We start from the raw sequence: 16,094 nt of genomic DNA, 5'->3' as shown, positions 1-16,094 counted from the left end.
TTGCGCTGCATTGGGCCTGGAACACGACACCGACTTCCCGGCAGAGTCACCGTTTCGGAACCGGGCCGAGCTTGCACCTCACCGCTGTGCCGCTGCGCTTCTGCCTGCCGCTGCACGGCCCGCCCGGCGCAACCAACTACATGCGCGAACTACGCGGGGTCGCTGCGAAGGTGGTGGCTGAGGCTTCCTCTGCCGCCTGGCTAGCCGCTGAAGCCTAGCCACTGATCCAATGCTTATAGTCGCCAGCTTCCGCTGAGCTCTCTCACCATCCAACACTTCTCTCTCTCCAACAACATTCAGCGTTCGTTCCTTGATACCCAGCTTTCACCACAAACAAGCACCATGGCCGACTCCAACCCTGCACCCGTCCCGGCCGCGGCCACGGCACCCGCCGCCGAGGTCGCCCAAAAAGTGTCGCCCAAGATCAGGTACAAGGTCGAGTGCGAGGACCAGTACGGCCCCAAGTTCGACTGCATGCAGGACGATGCACCTTTCGACCTGCAGCTCACCAAAGGCCCGACCGCCATCGACGAGACCATGCCCGTCTTCGAGATCATCACCTCGTTAAAAGTCGCCTCCAAGCGGCCCAAATACGCAGACTACATGAAGATGTTCAGTGCAGAGGGCCCCCTGAACCTCGACGACGACGACGACAGCGACGACGAGAAAGAGGCCGACGCTAAGCCCAAGGAGAAGCCCAAGCAGACGCTGGAGGGCAAGCGCATCCTCGACGTCCTCGACACGAGGATGGTCATCCACTCGCCCTTGCTGCTGGACGCCATCCGGGACGTCGTCCACTACTACCCGAGCCAGAACCTGACCGGCGACACCGTCACCGTCCACGAGCCCTACCGCGCCCTCGTCCACCACATCACCGAGCTCCGCAACCTCAGCAACAGCCTCGCTCTCGAGCGTACCCCCGCCGAGTCGGACGAGACGGAGAAGACGGACGCCGACGTCAAGTACGACCACCTCCAGATCCTCCTCGACTTCCTCGACCCGCACGTCGAGAAGACGGTGCTGCCCGCACGCCGCCGTCTGAAGAAGGACGCCGCCACCGTCACCTACGACGACATCTGGTACCTGATGCGCCCCGGCTCGCTCGCCTACGCCCTGCACGACGACGTCTGGCTGGGCGTCATGATCAAAGAGGCCGAGTCCATCCCCGCCGACAACGACGGCAACCCGCCCAAGTGGAAGCTCACCGGCTGGGTCATTGACAACTCCTGGCACATGCACACCCTCGGCACCGCCGAGGTCAGCGTCGACGTCCCGTACTTCGAGGGCGAGAAGCTCGTCACCACCCTCCCCATATACCCGCGCGCCTACTTCGACAAGACCGACGCCAACGCCCGCCGCGACAAGTTCATCGCCCGCGGCCGCAAGGTGCGCGACATCCTCTGGCATGGCCACTCCTACGTCATGTACGAGGGCGAGTGCATGGACGAGAAGAAGCGCGTGTACAAGGGGCCGCTGATGGCCGACGCCTCCGTCCCGAGCGGCGAGTCGGTGCCGGACCACAAGTGGAGTCTGGGCTGGGACTACAGCCTCGACGAGGGCCTCGTCTCGCCCAGGCAGCGCCCGGGCTTCCCGCAGCCGCTCGCCCTCAACACCGAGGTGCACGACCGCTCCATGCTGACCGACGACCACCTGTTCCTGATGGTCCCCGTCCTGCCCGGCTTCGCCCTGGCCGAGAAGTTCTGGTCGCCCGTGCACGTCGACTACATGCGCCCCGTCGAGGAGCCCAAGTTCGCCGTGCCCGACGCCAACATCGGCGAGGAGAACTCGGAGATCATCAAGGCCCTGGCCCACCGCCAGCTCAAGTCCAAGGTCAAGTGGACCGCCGACTTCGTCCAGCACAAGGGCGCCGGCGTCGCCGTGCTGCTCTACGGGCCCCCCGGCGTCGGCAAGACGTACACGGTCGAGCTCACCGCCCTGCACACCCGCCGCCCCATGGTGAGCCTGACCATCGGCGACCTCGGCACCAACGAGGAGAGCATCGAGAGCGAGATCACCAAGTGGTTCGACCTCGCCCACCGCTGGAAGGCCGTGCTGCTGATCGACGAGGCCGACATCTTCCTCGAGCGCCGCAGCACCGACCTGGCCCGCAACGGCATCGTCACCGCCTTCCTGCGGAAGATGGAGTACTTTGGCGGCCTGCTGTTCCTGACCACCAATCGCGTCGAGCACATCGACGACGCCTTCATGTCGCGCGTGCACGTCGCCATCGGCTTCGAGAAGCTCGATGTCGCCAAGCGGCGCGGCATCTGGGCCTCGTTCTTCGACAAGCTGGAGCGCGAGGCCAAGGGCCAGATCGCCGTGAGCGCCGACGCGAGGACCTTTGTCCTCGAGAGCGACGACATGGCCGAGAACGAGTGGAATGGACGCGAGATCAGGAACGCCTTCCAGTCGGCTATTGCCATTGCCGAGTACGAGGCTTCCAAGGATCCCGAGTTCAACGACGAGGAGGATGAGATTGTCGTCAGTGTTGAGCATTTCCGCAGGGTGATGATGATGAGCAAGAAGTTCCGCGATCATGTGGAGAAGGCGAGGAAGGACAACGAGAGCGAGTGGAGTGACTTGTAAGCCGAGAGATTGGCATGGCTGGCGTTTGGGAGCAATGAACTGCGATGATGAGTACATGACTTTTCCGGTTGATATATAATCACAAAATGACACGACTGATTCCATACCGTTATTGGCTTTTCTCGCTTTCATCAAGCTCCATCTTCTATGTAAAAGGTGCAATACTTGTTCGGTGTTATGACGGACAGCCACGAAACACAATAGGTGCGGAGAATGGTCAATGGACTAGGGCAGTGTTGCTTGTCATCTATTCCACACGAAAAACCCAAGTCGGACCTGCTCAAAAGTCCAGTCCAGACGAGAACTGCAATGTGGCGAGAGATTAGTCGTACGAATCGAGGACGGACATGGCATTCTTTGCAAAGGTCAAAGGCCGAGACGCTTGCATAAAGTTCCATCCATGAAAATTGTCCCGGGGACCTTCCTTCCCATCACCAACGCAAACAAACCGCCCTCCATCAAGCCCCGCCCCCTCCCCACACACCAACCAACCACTCACTCCCCAAGCTCCACCCTCTCCCCGCCATCCGGGTACGCATCCACATAATCCTCCCTCCCCTCCAACAAGCGCTCAAAATTCCCCTTGACGCTCCACCTCACATTCCTCGTAAACGCCCTCTCCCTCCACCCCACCCTCACATTAACATCGCTCTCCGCCCTCCTCTCCCCCCTCTCCCTCCGATGCCCAAACACCGCCGGCTGCACCGTCACGCACTCCAGCGGCGGCGTCACCACCTCCCTCCCCTCCTCCTCGCCCCCACTCCCCCCCTCACACGCGCCCCTCACCATCAAATCCGCCGGCGCCGACACATTCCCGCTTACCCCCAACCCAAACAACAGCCTCCGCGCCCCACCCCGCGACACCGCATACCCCAACGAACACGTGTTCCCCCACGCGCGATGCACGACGCGCGTGTGCGCGGGATACTCCGTCAGCAATTCCCACCCGCCGTTCTCGACGTCCAGGTGCTGCTGCTCGGGCACGCTGGGGTCGTCGCGCAGCACGGCGCGGCCGAGCGGGGCCGCGTGCGGGGTGTCGTCGGAGCGCGGGAAACGCGTGCCGCAGTGCCCGAGCCAGAGGACGTCCCAGCGGGAGAGGTCGCCGTAGGGGGAGCTGCTGGGGGGGAGGGTGAGGCCGGTGAAGGATGGGACGGCGATGTTGGAGGGGTGCTCGGAGGGGAGGATGGGGAGGGGCAGGGAGGGGTCGATGTAGGTGGATGTGGTGCCGCTGAGGGGTTGGAGGAGGAGGTGCGTGGCGAGGGCGGTGGAGTGGAGGATGGACTTGAGGCGGATGTCCCAGTCTGTGTCGGGCTCGAGGATGAGGGCGGAGGAGAGGTTGCGTTCGACGATGCTGGTGGGGGGGTGGGTGGTTAGTGGGTGGGGTTGCGGTGGTGATGGGATGGGACGTACGTTCTGAGAACGTTTACGTGGGCTCGCCAGGCGAGCAGGCTTCCCTTGGCGAGGTTGACTTCTTTGGCGCCGGGAGGGATGGCTTTGTCGTCGATCTCGGTGACGCCGTCGACGTACTCGATGTCGATGCCGGTCAAAGCTGCGGCCAGTGACATGGAATCGCGGAGGTCAGTGCGCGAGGGGAGATTGATGACAAAGATCTTTTGGAACTGCTTGCAGTTAGCGGGAGCTTGCACCGCCAAAGACGCCGACGGCACTGACTCCGAGGGTTGAATTGAAGATGTCGTCGAGATTCGCAGCACGCGTTCCTGTCAGGGGCTCGATGCCGATGCACACGAAGAGCACCAGCAACACCAGGCCTGACGCCGCTATTGACGCATCGCGGAAACGAAATGAGGATATGGTCACCATTACTTAGGTCAAGTAGATGGGAGTTGCCATTCGGCGATCACCTATTAGAACGGTGGGTGTTGTAGTCGTGGTGCAGCGTCGGCAGCAGCGTTAGGGGGGATTTACGAATTTAGCGTACCCGAAGACGCGCTACACCAACTTCGGCCCCACTTTACGAACTCACTTATGGAAAAGGCGAGTTGATCGAGAGCACTTCTAACTGGTTTCGCATGCATGACTCAGAATAATACAGTCGTCCGTCATATAGGCACCCCGTTAAATTATGCTTGTCCGGGAGCGTGTCTCGGCTGGACTCCAAGTCTACTGAAGCCATTTATGAAGCTAGATCCTGAAAGAGAACAATTGGAGTGGGAACGCGTCTCATTAAAAGAACACCCCGAGCGTCAAAATGCCGAGAAGTTAGGGAGCAGAAGGAACATCAGGTGGCGGTCTAGAGGGATCGATGGAAGTATAACTATTTTATGAGACGGTGGGCTCTCAGAAGCCACTAATGTCGGAATACCAGAGCACAGGGTCTTGCTGAATGGTTATAGCATCAAATTCGGATGGACAAAAGGCGGTCATACTTTATACCGTGGGACTCAAGGTGAGAATTTTGATCCATATCGATATTCAATTTTGTAACATATGACCGTGTGGTAAGAATTGGAAAAAAAAAAAAAAAAGAAACAAAGCGTCTCTATAGGCCGTGATCCATCTTTTCGCTCTCGAGCCTTTTTGTCTAGATATTATCTGACCATGACATCCCCCACAGACTGCATCTCCGAATCTGACTCGGACTTGGATTCCTTCTTGGATGAACGAGGCTCGCCGCATCTTTTGAAATGACGGAAGTCCAGAATAGCGACGACTGCGGTTTGGAAATAGAGCATACTATATGACACAGGTATATCAGCACACATTCCAGAATGGTCGGAGCACAGAAGCGGCAAGGGGACATACTGCAGAATCAAGGCCAGCACAGCGACGACCCAGCTCAGGGCACAGCTGGCGCCCGAGCAGGAAGTCAAGTTTGCTTTGAAGATCAAGAACATGACGGCGGCCCAGAAGACGACCTCGAGGGAGTTGAGGATTGCATTTGCTTTGAGGCTGTGCCATCTCCGAAACTTGGCCACGCGTTCGGTCAAGAGCTCGTAGCTGATGATGACCAGCGACTTCATACCCTGCATTGTTGTCAGAAAACTGCAGCGCCAATGGTACACGGCTGAAACACTGACCATGGACAAAGCCATCGTGTTTGCTCGAGTCGTCGGGACCTTCATCGTCATCCGTACAAGAGTGAGAATGACGGCGACGACTATCAGCACGACCTGGATAGCGTGCATCCAGACGGTGGATCGAGGATCGAAGAGGGGAGAGTTGTTGAAGAAGGTCTTGAGTGCCTGCATGTTGCCGGATTTGGAATTTTGAAATTTGATCTGGAATGCGGCTGCTGGTTGCTTTCGAGATGGAAGACGGAGGACGAGGCTGGGAGCTCAGGATGATTTGGATCACAGCGACGAGAAAGGACGCTGGTTTTCTATCCAAAAATCGTCGCTCAGGCATGGTCTTGGCTTATCGGGGCGGAGCGCGTCGATCCGGCGGAGTAGTTCGTTATTCGTATCTCGCATCGGGTTGGGCAAGACGCACGGCACGGACGAATCCGAAGACTCGGTTTCCACATGGACTAAGTCTGAAACATCCAGTCACAGTGTAGGCTGCGGTAGTAGCGTAAGGCTGAGGCGTTGGGCGCAGCGAGATTGGCGTGAGGCGTCGGATAGATGGCCTTTGCGGAGCGTCACCGCCCAGTCCCCACCACAACCCTTTACTCATGTAGCGCGCACGCTGCCGGTCTCCTTCGGATTGGCTCTACGTGCTCCGCCCCTGATCAAGCATCTTGCGTCTTTAAAACCTTGAGTCTTACTAGTGAAGCTTAAAAATAAAACACGCCCACCGAGTCGGTGAGCCTCAGCCAGAGCCAAGATGTCGGAAAGCAGATGGACGGTTTCGGAACGCTCTTGACTCTGGGTCGAGCCGACACCTTAGCATGGCTACCTATTATTAAGCTTTAGAAGCGGATCTGCGGCAAGTTTAAGCCCCTCGAAGGATTCGGATTCTCGGGACCACCTTCGCTTTGCAATCAATCCGTTGCCGTGCCGTTGATCTGCCTCTTAAGGATTTATGATACCATGCCGCAACCGTCGACGACTCGGCGTGACCAATCATTCCCATTATTCCCCCCTTCGCTACTCTTGCTACCCCTCCCCTGGGGCACACTTGAAGCAAGCGAGGGTGACGTCGTGTTTGTGAGTATGAGGCTCCCGTGTGCTGCCCACCACATGACGTTCGATCGGGGACGGATGGTATGCATCACGTTGTCGACGACAGGAACGAGCCACCAAATGAAGGAGTCGATGTTATCCAATCGTTTGAACATAGCGATCAATGTCTCAGTAATGTTGCCATTGTGATGCGCCCATGGCAACTACGTGCGGGGCAAAGTACGGAAGTGCAGAGAGGGTAGAGAGCCTAACTGTTTACGCTACTCTAATAGAGCGGGCGGGGTCAATCTCAACACACGCTTCCCCGCCACAATGTTGGCGGCAGCACAGCCCAGCCGAGTCATGGAACGAAAGGTAGAGGTGGCCTAAAGCCTCAACAAGCCGGATCCATTCCCCCCCCCCAGACACGCCTCTCAAAGGCCGACGCCGGCGACAAAGGCGAGCCTCAAGCCGAAGCCAAACCAGGTCAGGCCCTGGTTCCCCCAATCCTGCCACCTCGTCCAGGCGCGGGGATCGTAAAAGGCGTCGGGCTGGCCGGCGGCGTCGGCAGCCAGCTTCAGGGCCCAGAGATGGCCGGCGTCGGACGAGACGATGATGGCGGCGAGCACGAGGCGCCAGATGTCGCGGCGCTGGGGGCCGACGTAGCGCAGGACGACGAGCTCGATGAGGGCGAAGAGGACGTACATGGAGGCGACCTGCCACAGGAGCATCGTCTCGATGGGGGTTTGGCGCAGCGTCTGGGCATGCAGGCCCGGCGGGGTGATGATCTGCAGTGTTTCGGTCGGGGATGCCACGTAGAGGTAGGCGCCGTTGAGGGCGAAGATGGGCTCCAGGAAGGTGAAGAAGGCCCGGTAGAGGAGCGGGATTTGCTTCGGGTGGTTGTTGGTGGGCGCCATTGTGAGGGTTGTTGACGGGAGGATTTTCAGGCGAGATGGGCCGGGTGCGATGGAATATATACGGCGTGTTGGGTCAAGCTTCTGACGGGGCGGATGATGCGGAAGCCGAATAGCCTAAAACTCGGGCAACGAAAGCTGATTGGCAAATCAACAGATTGCGACACCGTATAAGAAGGTTTTGACTTTACAAAGCGCTCCTGTTCGGCGAACATGACTGAGGTGCGGCGCATGCGAGGATCAGTGCGTCTACTTTGCTAGTCGTGTTCCAACAAGGGACTCTTCGCAGTGCATATGGGCTGTCTCTGGGGCGAGAAGATGGAAACTGGGACGAGGTCACATCGACTGCACACTGGGCCGCGGGCGCTGTGGGAATCCGGGACGCCTCGTGGCATCATCGCGCCGGACCGGCTCACAGGCGCGGGCGGAAAGAAGCGACGCCGTCTTAGCCGGCTCTCATGATTGCGGAGAAAACAGCACCATGGGCGCTCTGGATGGGTGCCGGGGGGTAGACGCCAGCCCACGGTCACAATGCCAGCCTTCCGCAGTATGCCAATCGTTTGTGCGATGCGCGATGGCGACAATGCGCACGTACAGGTCAGGACGGATTCTCATGCGGCGGGCTCGTAAAACGGAACGGCTCCGGGAGTGGCTGGTATGCGACAGCGGCAGTGTCGGTAACGCAGGCGGCGTGTGGAGGAGTCTCACGACCGAAGCGGCCGGGCACGACAGGCAACACACAAATCGGTCGGATCGGTGTGCGACTGTCACGGCGAGGGAGGACGTCTGTGCAGGTTGTGGCCGTGACCGGAGGGCCTGCGCTTCTGCCGGGGCATCATCTCGTCAGAGCTGGACGACGACGTGGAGTAGACGGGGGTGCTGCGGGGTGCTGCGGCGTGGTGGTGGAGCGAGTTTGTGCGGCGGCGGCGGCGATGACACGATGGGCGGCGAGCGAAGACGTGGCCGCACTGTCAAGCCTTCGCCGGCGCCTTCTCTTCCCTCGCACATCCAACCCCGGCTTCTCACAACGCTCGAATCCGCCCCTCGAGCAATCGACCGCCCACCACGGCCACGCTACAATCGGATTGGCGAATCTCCGTCGCCCGCCCTGAACCCGCAGCGTCGCAGCCGGGCCCCGCCCAAGACCACCTGCCCGTGACGTCACCCCACCGCCTGAGGTCCGATCCAAGCCTCGATGCCTTGCACTCACGCCGCGGATTTGTTGGCCATGTCTCTTTCGCCGGCACTGTGCATCGCCCACGAGATCATTGGTTCTGTAAATACTCTGCTGATCAGTGCAATCTATACGATGCACAACATCACCTGCGCCATGGTTCTACGGGAAGCGACCAATCTACCAGGATGATCTGGATCGACACACTCTGCATTGACCAGCAGGACAACACGGATTATGGGCGGCATCCATGCCAGTGCCAGCCGCCTTCTCGTGTGTCTGGCCAAGGCTAACAGCTTCACCAATATCGCATTCGACACATTCACAGAGTTCACCGTCAGTGATGGGACCAAAGATGCCAAAATTACCTCTCACAAACTCCAAACCACCATAGCAGAGGACAGAGCAACGACAAACTTCTTTCCGGCGTCGAGCGAGTCTCTAGAGTCTCGCAGCAAAAAGTCCAAGGACGATCGAGATAGGATATATGCTCGGAGAGCGATTGGCAGCAAGTCGTTTGCTAATGGGATTAATGTCGACTACGATAAGGCTGTCGAAGATGCCCATGCCGATTGCGCCATAAACCTTATACAGAGCCGCACAGACTTTCCGGGGAAGCTTACTGGAAAGCCTTGTTTCGAACCCTGACGGCAGATCGGTCGGGGGTTTCAGGCAGTTAACGATGAATACAAAGAGAAGTATTTCTCTTATCGTGGAGACTATGGATTGAACGAGGATAACTTGATAGGCGACCTACCTGACGCGGTAAGGGAGGAGATTTCGAAATCAATATGTGACATGATTGACGAAATAGACATGTTCCTCGCAAAGTGCGGCTACCTTAGGGGTATTCAGGTAGGAGATCTGGTCTGCGTCTTTTTTGGTGGCAAAGTTCCTTTCCTTCTTCGACAACTTGACCTATGCGAGAGACCTCAGTTTGAGTTCCTGTGTGAAAGTTTCATCCATGGCATCATGGATGGAGAGGCTATTCTGAAAGCGGACGAGGACGGCATGTTGGAATTGTTTCATGTCAGGTAGATGGCTGAAGATTCTTCCGGTATGCGAGCCGTCAAGGACCGATGCTGACAGACTTCTCAAAGTGTATGTAAGGTTATTGGATCAAGATAGACAATATGAATCGTATCAGAGTCAGAAAAGAGACGAATCGTTATCGATTCATCCTTACGTTCCTCTGGCATTCTTATAGCTAGCTAGTTCTATGTAATGTGCGTGATTGACTAGCCTTGCTTTCCTATGCTTGGCCTTGAGCTTCAATGGGTCCCAATGTTTGTCAATGAGGCTAGCAGTCCGTCTCTTAACAGTGTAAGTGTAAGTGATAGAGGCTTTGGTTAGCGTTCACACTTAAAGAGGTATGTGTTATGCGTCGTAGAACGAGTCCTGCTGTAGGATCTTAAGGGGCTGCCCATCTACAAACTAAATATCCGGTAGGTCTCGGATTGGTCTCTAACGAACATCGATGATGTAATATACTCAGCGAAGCTAGTCCTTATCTTGGCGAACAAGCTCACGCAGGGTACCAGCACCGTGACCAGCCTTATTACCCAAATCGTAGATAGGCAAAGATCGGTTGGAATAGAGCGGTATTGGGCGCGGTATCCGCCGTTAAATTCAGGCACAGGTCACGAATTGACTAAAGCCAGGGCCTGGCTGTGGGATCAGGTTATGATCGAATCTTCTCGTTACGATGCAGCCGGAGCCCGACTGGTAATGCGCCAATCCGCCTCTAGACCATGACATGATGCAATCCGACTGGTCCTACCCCGCACCAAATCAACATAACTACTTGATGCCCATGCTTTTTCGTCGGAATAGAAGTCATCTTCAATACTAAGCGGCTGTGGGTTATAATAACGGTGTTTAGACCCTTGACACTCGATGAAATCAATCCGTGGTAGTAATTATGGCTTTTGCCTAACAAGGTGATGTCTCGAGTGTAGAGACTTGAATTCCTTTCCCAAGCCTCGCGGCTGTTTCATCTACCCTCAACCGGTGAGTGTCACACGTGAAGTTCCTCTCAAGCGGACCAACGGTGGCGTATTCATTTAGGAAAACAAGATTTAAAGGCTCACATAAGCACCACCCAAGATCCTACCGGTCTAAAAGCTATTTGAAGACCAGGCTGGCTTTTGAAGCTGAAGTTGTGTGGGCCAGTAATATTCCGATCTGAAGACAAGCCGATAAGAAACCCTGGCTCATGGCCAATAAGTGGCTGGTCGCATGATAAGCTGACCTTCTCCATTCAGCTGTTAAGAGGAAGCCACAGAATACCATGCGGCTTCTGATTTACTGGAAGCTCCCGGTAGGAATTCCCTTGTTTCAGGCGAGGGCCTGCTATATATGGTGGTTTAGGCAGCAGCGGCGTATATGTTCTACGCGTGCCTGCTATTCTTCTACGGGCCATCCGGTTGCATCCTTCAGAACTTCTTTGAAATTTCACGTTGCAAAAGCAGCCCTAAACTACAATGTCGCTGCGCCAAGCCCCTCAGCGGGGCATGCTCAGTGGATTGGGTGGTTCGTCCAAGGTACCTCGACAACCAGCATCATCGCATCAACCACGGCATCAGCCACAGAACCAGGGCTTGCACCACACAGCCAAAGAAGTGCACCAAGACCATCCAACGACTGGAGCAAGCAAACCGAAGCAGATGAACAATCCAGTGGCGGGAGCAGCCGGAGAAGCACACCGACATAACGCACCAGCTACGAAAGAGCACCATGTGCAAGACCTGCATCTACATGGCGAAGGAAGGCACCATCAGCCGCACAGCCAATCCAACGCCGCAGGGCATGAATCCAACAAGCTGCCGCACAACCAACAGTTCCCAGCTTCAAATATCCATGGAACGAATGTACCGCGTTCGCAACAGAGCAGTTCTCAGCAAGCGAAGACGGATGATTTCTCGAAGAAGCCGGAGCCATCGAAGACGGGTGCTTTCTCGAAGAAGCCGGAGCCATCGAAGACGGGTGATTTCTCGAAGAAGTCGAAGCCATCAAAGACGCATGATCTCCCCAAGAAACCGAAGCCATCGAAGACGCATGATCTCCCGAAGATGCCGAAGCCATCGAAGCCGGATGCTTTCTCTAACAAGCCAAAGCCATCGAAGACATCAAAAACAGAAATGCTCAAGCGAGCGCAAAGCTTCTCTGACAAAGCCGCCAAGATAATGGAAAACGCCACCGGGCTCATTACCAATGGAGAGACAGTGGGGAGCGTCGTGAAGAGCCTGTTTTCCAATCGTCCTTTGCGGCGTGGGGATAAAGTCAAGTTCCTCAAAAATACTGGCGGCCACAATGGTGACCTTGGGCCCTTCAGGATAAGAGCAGAAAAGGAGAACAATCTATATGATGTTGAGGATATGGATGGTGAGCTTGTGAGGGAGAACGTTAGTGGAAATGATCTGAAGAAGTGTTGATCTTTTGATAAACGAGTGAGGTTTGATTAACGCATACAACTGTTGTAGTTATTCCGCATATTTCTGACCTGAATCATTAAGCTAATGTGTGCTCACAGGCGGATGGAAAATTTGACAATGAGCATGTATTAGACGGTGATCGCAGACGGCCACAAGCAGAAGCTGGCCAATCTGGATGTTTTATTATACGCTGCTGCTATCTGGGGTTTATATAGATGAACGAAAGAAGGGGCAGCGCTCACAAGGCTCTACAAGGGTGTTGATGAAGATGACACGTTGCTGAAGAGGACCCTGTTGGATTGATGATGACGATTATGTTTATGATAAGGAGCCTTAACGTTATTGAATACACGTGATTGTCTAACAGTATGTTTCTTTCTTTCTTTCAAGCAGCGTGCGGTAGTTAGGAATGTTAAAAATGTTTCCGAAATATGCTCTGCTAGTGCTTTGGCGAATTAAACCGCTACTCTCTCAGCTCTAAGTACCTGCTAAAATTGTTTGATCTTCTGCGACCAGTGAAACTCATCGGCCGATGCCGCCCAGTCTCCTGGAATTTTACGAGGTGAAGGCTAATGCTGTATGACTACTATTAGCACTTCTGATAGCCTCATTCTATCTTTCGGCTGCTGGAAGATGTAGTGAGTGATTCTTGATTTCGAAGCAATTCATGTGAAAATAAAAAGATTCCATTTTTTAACGTCGGAACTTGCGTAAAACAGTATCTATTCTATAAACGCTCGCAGTAGATGCTCATGCATTTTATGGACCGAGGCCTATCACCATTTTACGGCTCGTACGGCACGAAGCACAAGACCCCTCACTCTAGTTCAGCCAGCCCTTGGGGCCGCCCCAGGTGCCCTTGACCATGGACTTGTAGTAGACCCAAGGGAAGAAGTCTTTCTTCAGATGATAGAAGGCGCGGCGCGGCTCGGCCTGATCGATGCCAAGAGCCTTGCCAAACGTCTCCTTGGGCACGCCACCATACTTGAACTCAGCAAGCAGCACCTTGCCGTACTCGGTCAGCAGCGGGCACGAGGTGTAGCCGTCGTACTCTGCGTCAAGGTCCTTGCCGTCGAGAGACTGCAGCAAGTTGCGGACCAGGACGGGCGTCTCAGAGGTGATGGCGGCAGCGGTCTTGGAGGTAGGCAGGCTGGAGGCGTCGCCGGCGGACCAGACGTTCTGGAACTTTTTGTGGCGGGTGGTGGCGTTGTCGACGTCGACGAAGCCGGCAGCGTCGGCCAGTGGGCTCTCCTTGACGAAAGCGTGGGGGCCCATCTTGGGGACGACGTGCAGCAGGTCGAAATGCTTCTTGACCTGGTCCTGGCCGTCCGGGCGGGCAAAGGTGGCGGTGTTGCCGTCGATGGCGACGAGGTCGTGCTGGAAAAGGCCCTCGACGCCGCGCTCCTTGCGCAGCTCGTCGAGCTTGGCGCTGTACTTGGGCACGCCGAACATGACGGGCAGGCCGGTGGCGAAGCTGATGTTGATGGCGGACTTTTGGGGGTCGGTGGGGTTGTACAGGCCGGCGCGCTTCCAGTGGTCCAGGCCGAGCCACATGATCTTCTGCGGGGCGCCGGCGCACTTGAGGACGCCGGCGGGCTGGGAGAAGATGGCGGTGCCCTTGGTCAGCTTCTGGATGGTGCCGAAGACCTTGTCGCAGTGGTCGTAGCCGTAGATGGAGGAGACGAGGGAGTCCTTGTTGGCGAGGGCCTCGGGCAGGCCCTTGATGCTGGCGAAGTTGACGTTGATGCCCGGGGCGACGACGAGCTGGTCGTAGTTGAGCTTGTCGCCGTTGGCGAGGGTGACGAGGTTCTCTCCCGGGGCGAAGGTGCCGACGCCGTGGTTGTAGAACTTGAGCTTGGGGTCCATCAGGCTGGCCATGGGCCTGCGCAGCTCCTCCTTGGTCTTCAGGCCACCGCCGACCAGGGTCCATCCGGGCTGGTAGTGGTGCCACTCGGCGGGATCGACGACGGCGATGTCATCCTGGGCGAACCTGCCAGAGCGCAGCAGCTGGTGGCTGATGTTGACACCGGCGGAGCCACCACCAATGACGACGACCTTGTGGCTCCGGGCAGCAGAGGTCACGGGGGAGACGGTCGCAAAGGCGCGGTGGGCAGTGGCGGCGGAGCGCGCGGCGGCCCAAGCTGCCGAGTTTGCGCGGGTGAAGAACATGGTGGTGCGATAGGGCTGACGAGCAAGACAAGACACGCGACGGAGTCGAGAAAAACTAGAAGAAAAAGGGACGGGCGCCGTGTTGAGTCATCGCCGGGTGCGGTTAGCGCTCCGGCTGCTCGCCGCCGGCGTCTTGGCGCTGCCCGGTCGGCCGCTGGTCGGCGATCGGACCGGCGAGCTGATCGGCGACCCGAACCTCCGCCTCTTAAATCAACCTCTCACTTCACTTCTCCATCATCACACCATGAACGCACTTCGACCCCGCCTCACGCGTCTGATTGAGCGCCCAGCCACGGCAATTTGCACAACCACTCTCCATGGCCGTCAGCTTCACCGGCGGGCAGGGATCAAAGCAGGGACCAAGCCAGTCTCCGAACCGCCCACAGCAAAGACGTCATTCCGCCACCCCATCCCAAGCAGACCTTGTGTGCAATCGCCCCCCAAAGCACCTTGTAGCCAAAGAAATGGTCGCGCTTTGTACAGCACTGAAGCCGCCGTGAGCGGCGAACCAACCATCCACCATGTCTTTGAACATACAACGGGGACATGGCAGTACCTTGTGGCCGATCCATCCACCCTAGCTGCCGCCATCATCGACCCGGTCTTGGACTACAATCCAGTCACTCAGGACATTACTACAGCCACCGCCAACGCCCTGCTCTCGTTGGTCAAGCAGAAGGGCTACAGAGTCGACTGGATCCTCGAGACCCACGCCCATGCAGACCACCTGACCGCCGCATTCTACCTCCAAACCCGCCTCGCCAAAGTCCAAGACCACAAGCCTTCCGTCGGCATCGGCAAGCGCATCGGCCAGGTACAGACCATGTTCGGTCAGCGATACCACGTCGCAGCCGACGAGTATGACGGAGTCTTCGACCACCTCTTCGACGACGACGAGACATTCAACATCGGCAACCTGAACGCCACCGCCCTCCACCTCCCCGGCCACACCCCCGACCATCTCGGCTACAAAATCGGAGGTATTTCCATCGTCATTCTCACTACATTGCCCCATGATTAATGTGCATCCCAGACAACGTCTTCTGCGGCGACTCCCTCTTCCACCCCGACGTCGGCACCGCCCGCACAGATTTCCCCGGCGGCAGCGCCGACGACCTCTTCCTTTCCGGCCGCAGGCTGCTGTCCCTCCCCGACACGGTCAAAATCTGGACCGGCCACGACTACCCGCCCGAAGGTCGCACCGAGCCCATCTCGTGCGTGACCGTCCGGGATCACAGGATCCAGAACAAGCATCTCAAAGACGGCGTCACACACGATGCCTTCGTGGCTCAGCGCAAAGAACGCGATGCGCAGTTGGCGGCACCGAGGCTGCTTCATCAGTCGTTGCAGGTGAATATCCGGGGTGGACACCTGCCCAGGCCGACCGAATCGGGCCATCGGTTTTTGCACCTTCCGGTGAAGTTGAACGGGTGGGAGTGATGAGTGTGAACAAGCAGGTTTGTTACTGTAGGGCTATGGGTAGTGATCCTTCTCTCTCGTATATAATTGTGTTGGCTTGCAATTGAGCCGATATGCTACATCTGTACTTGCAGGTCGACACCACGGTTGCCTTCGGCCTTTTCGGTCATATAACTCGGTCATATCGTCCCCTCAAGACACCCGATGCGACATCAGCGTGGGACATGGAGGATCAGCCCATCGGGATCGTAACGTTGTACCAGCGTCATCAGCCGAGGGCATTCCTGAACCAGGCAATCAAGAATCACCCCCGAACGCCGCAATACAATAATTCATC

At 56.9% G+C, this 16,094-nt stretch overlaps 7 protein-coding genes across 7 annotated transcripts; 3 read left to right on the top strand and 4 right to left on the bottom strand.

The window, feature by feature from the left end:
* Positions 1-342: 342 nt before the first annotated feature.
* BKCO1_37000129 (atpase aaa+ type core protein) lies at positions 343-2,586 on the top strand (the record flags this gene model as incomplete). Its single annotated transcript, XM_020275007.1, has 1 exon — positions 343-2,586. The coding sequence occupies one exon, from the start codon at positions 343-345 to the stop codon at positions 2,584-2,586; it is 2,244 nt and encodes a 747-aa protein (XP_020128870.1).
* Positions 2,587-3,081: 495 nt separating this feature from the next.
* Positions 3,082-4,407, bottom strand: BKCO1_37000128 (glycosyltransferase family 25 protein; the record flags this gene model as incomplete). Its single annotated transcript, XM_020275006.1, has 3 exons — positions 3,082-3,937; positions 3,997-4,205; positions 4,258-4,407. 3 exons carry the CDS (start codon positions 4,405-4,407, stop codon positions 3,082-3,084), a joined length of 1,215 nt encoding a protein of 404 aa, XP_020128871.1.
* A 728-nt stretch (positions 4,408-5,135) lies between these two features.
* Positions 5,136-5,795, bottom strand: BKCO1_37000127 (cytochrome p450 protein; the record flags this gene model as incomplete). Its single annotated transcript, XM_020275005.1, has 3 exons — positions 5,136-5,280; positions 5,350-5,570; positions 5,625-5,795. The coding sequence occupies 3 exons, from the start codon at positions 5,793-5,795 to the stop codon at positions 5,136-5,138; spliced, it is 537 nt and encodes a 178-aa protein (XP_020128874.1).
* Positions 5,796-7,081: 1,286 nt separating this feature from the next.
* BKCO1_37000126 (nadp-dependent alcohol dehydrogenase-like protein) lies at positions 7,082-7,564 on the bottom strand (the record flags this gene model as incomplete). The annotated part of the gene is made up of 1 exon (XM_020275004.1): positions 7,082-7,564. One exon carries the CDS (start codon positions 7,562-7,564, stop codon positions 7,082-7,084), a length of 483 nt encoding a protein of 160 aa, XP_020128875.1.
* Positions 7,565-11,218: 3,654 nt separating this feature from the next.
* BKCO1_37000125 (uncharacterized protein) lies at positions 11,219-12,169 on the top strand (the record flags this gene model as incomplete). The annotated part of the gene is made up of 1 exon (XM_020275003.1): positions 11,219-12,169. One exon carries the CDS (start codon positions 11,219-11,221, stop codon positions 12,167-12,169), a length of 951 nt encoding a protein of 316 aa, XP_020128872.1.
* Positions 12,170-12,991: 822 nt separating this feature from the next.
* On the bottom strand, positions 12,992-14,338 carry BKCO1_37000124 (sulfide:quinone oxidoreductase flavo-binding protein; the record flags this gene model as incomplete). The annotated part of the gene is made up of 1 exon (XM_020275002.1): positions 12,992-14,338. One exon carries the CDS (start codon positions 14,336-14,338, stop codon positions 12,992-12,994), a length of 1,347 nt encoding a protein of 448 aa, XP_020128873.1.
* A 244-nt stretch (positions 14,339-14,582) lies between these two features.
* On the top strand, positions 14,583-15,778 carry BKCO1_37000123 (metallo-beta-lactamase domain protein; the record flags this gene model as incomplete). The annotated part of the gene is made up of 2 exons (XM_020275001.1): positions 14,583-15,318; positions 15,372-15,778. 2 exons carry the CDS (start codon positions 14,583-14,585, stop codon positions 15,776-15,778), a joined length of 1,143 nt encoding a protein of 380 aa, XP_020128878.1.
* Between the last annotated feature and the right edge of the window lie 316 nt (positions 15,779-16,094).

The sequence above is a fragment of the Diplodia corticola genome (genome assembly GCF_001883845.1).
Source record: "Diplodia corticola strain CBS 112549 chromosome Unknown scaffold37, whole genome shotgun sequence".
In the NCBI taxonomy this organism is placed as follows: Eukaryota; Fungi; Ascomycota; class Dothideomycetes; order Botryosphaeriales; family Botryosphaeriaceae; genus Diplodia; species Diplodia corticola.
Note: the sequence above shows the minus strand (reverse complement) of the source record. Positions and strands in the feature narration are given on the sequence as shown.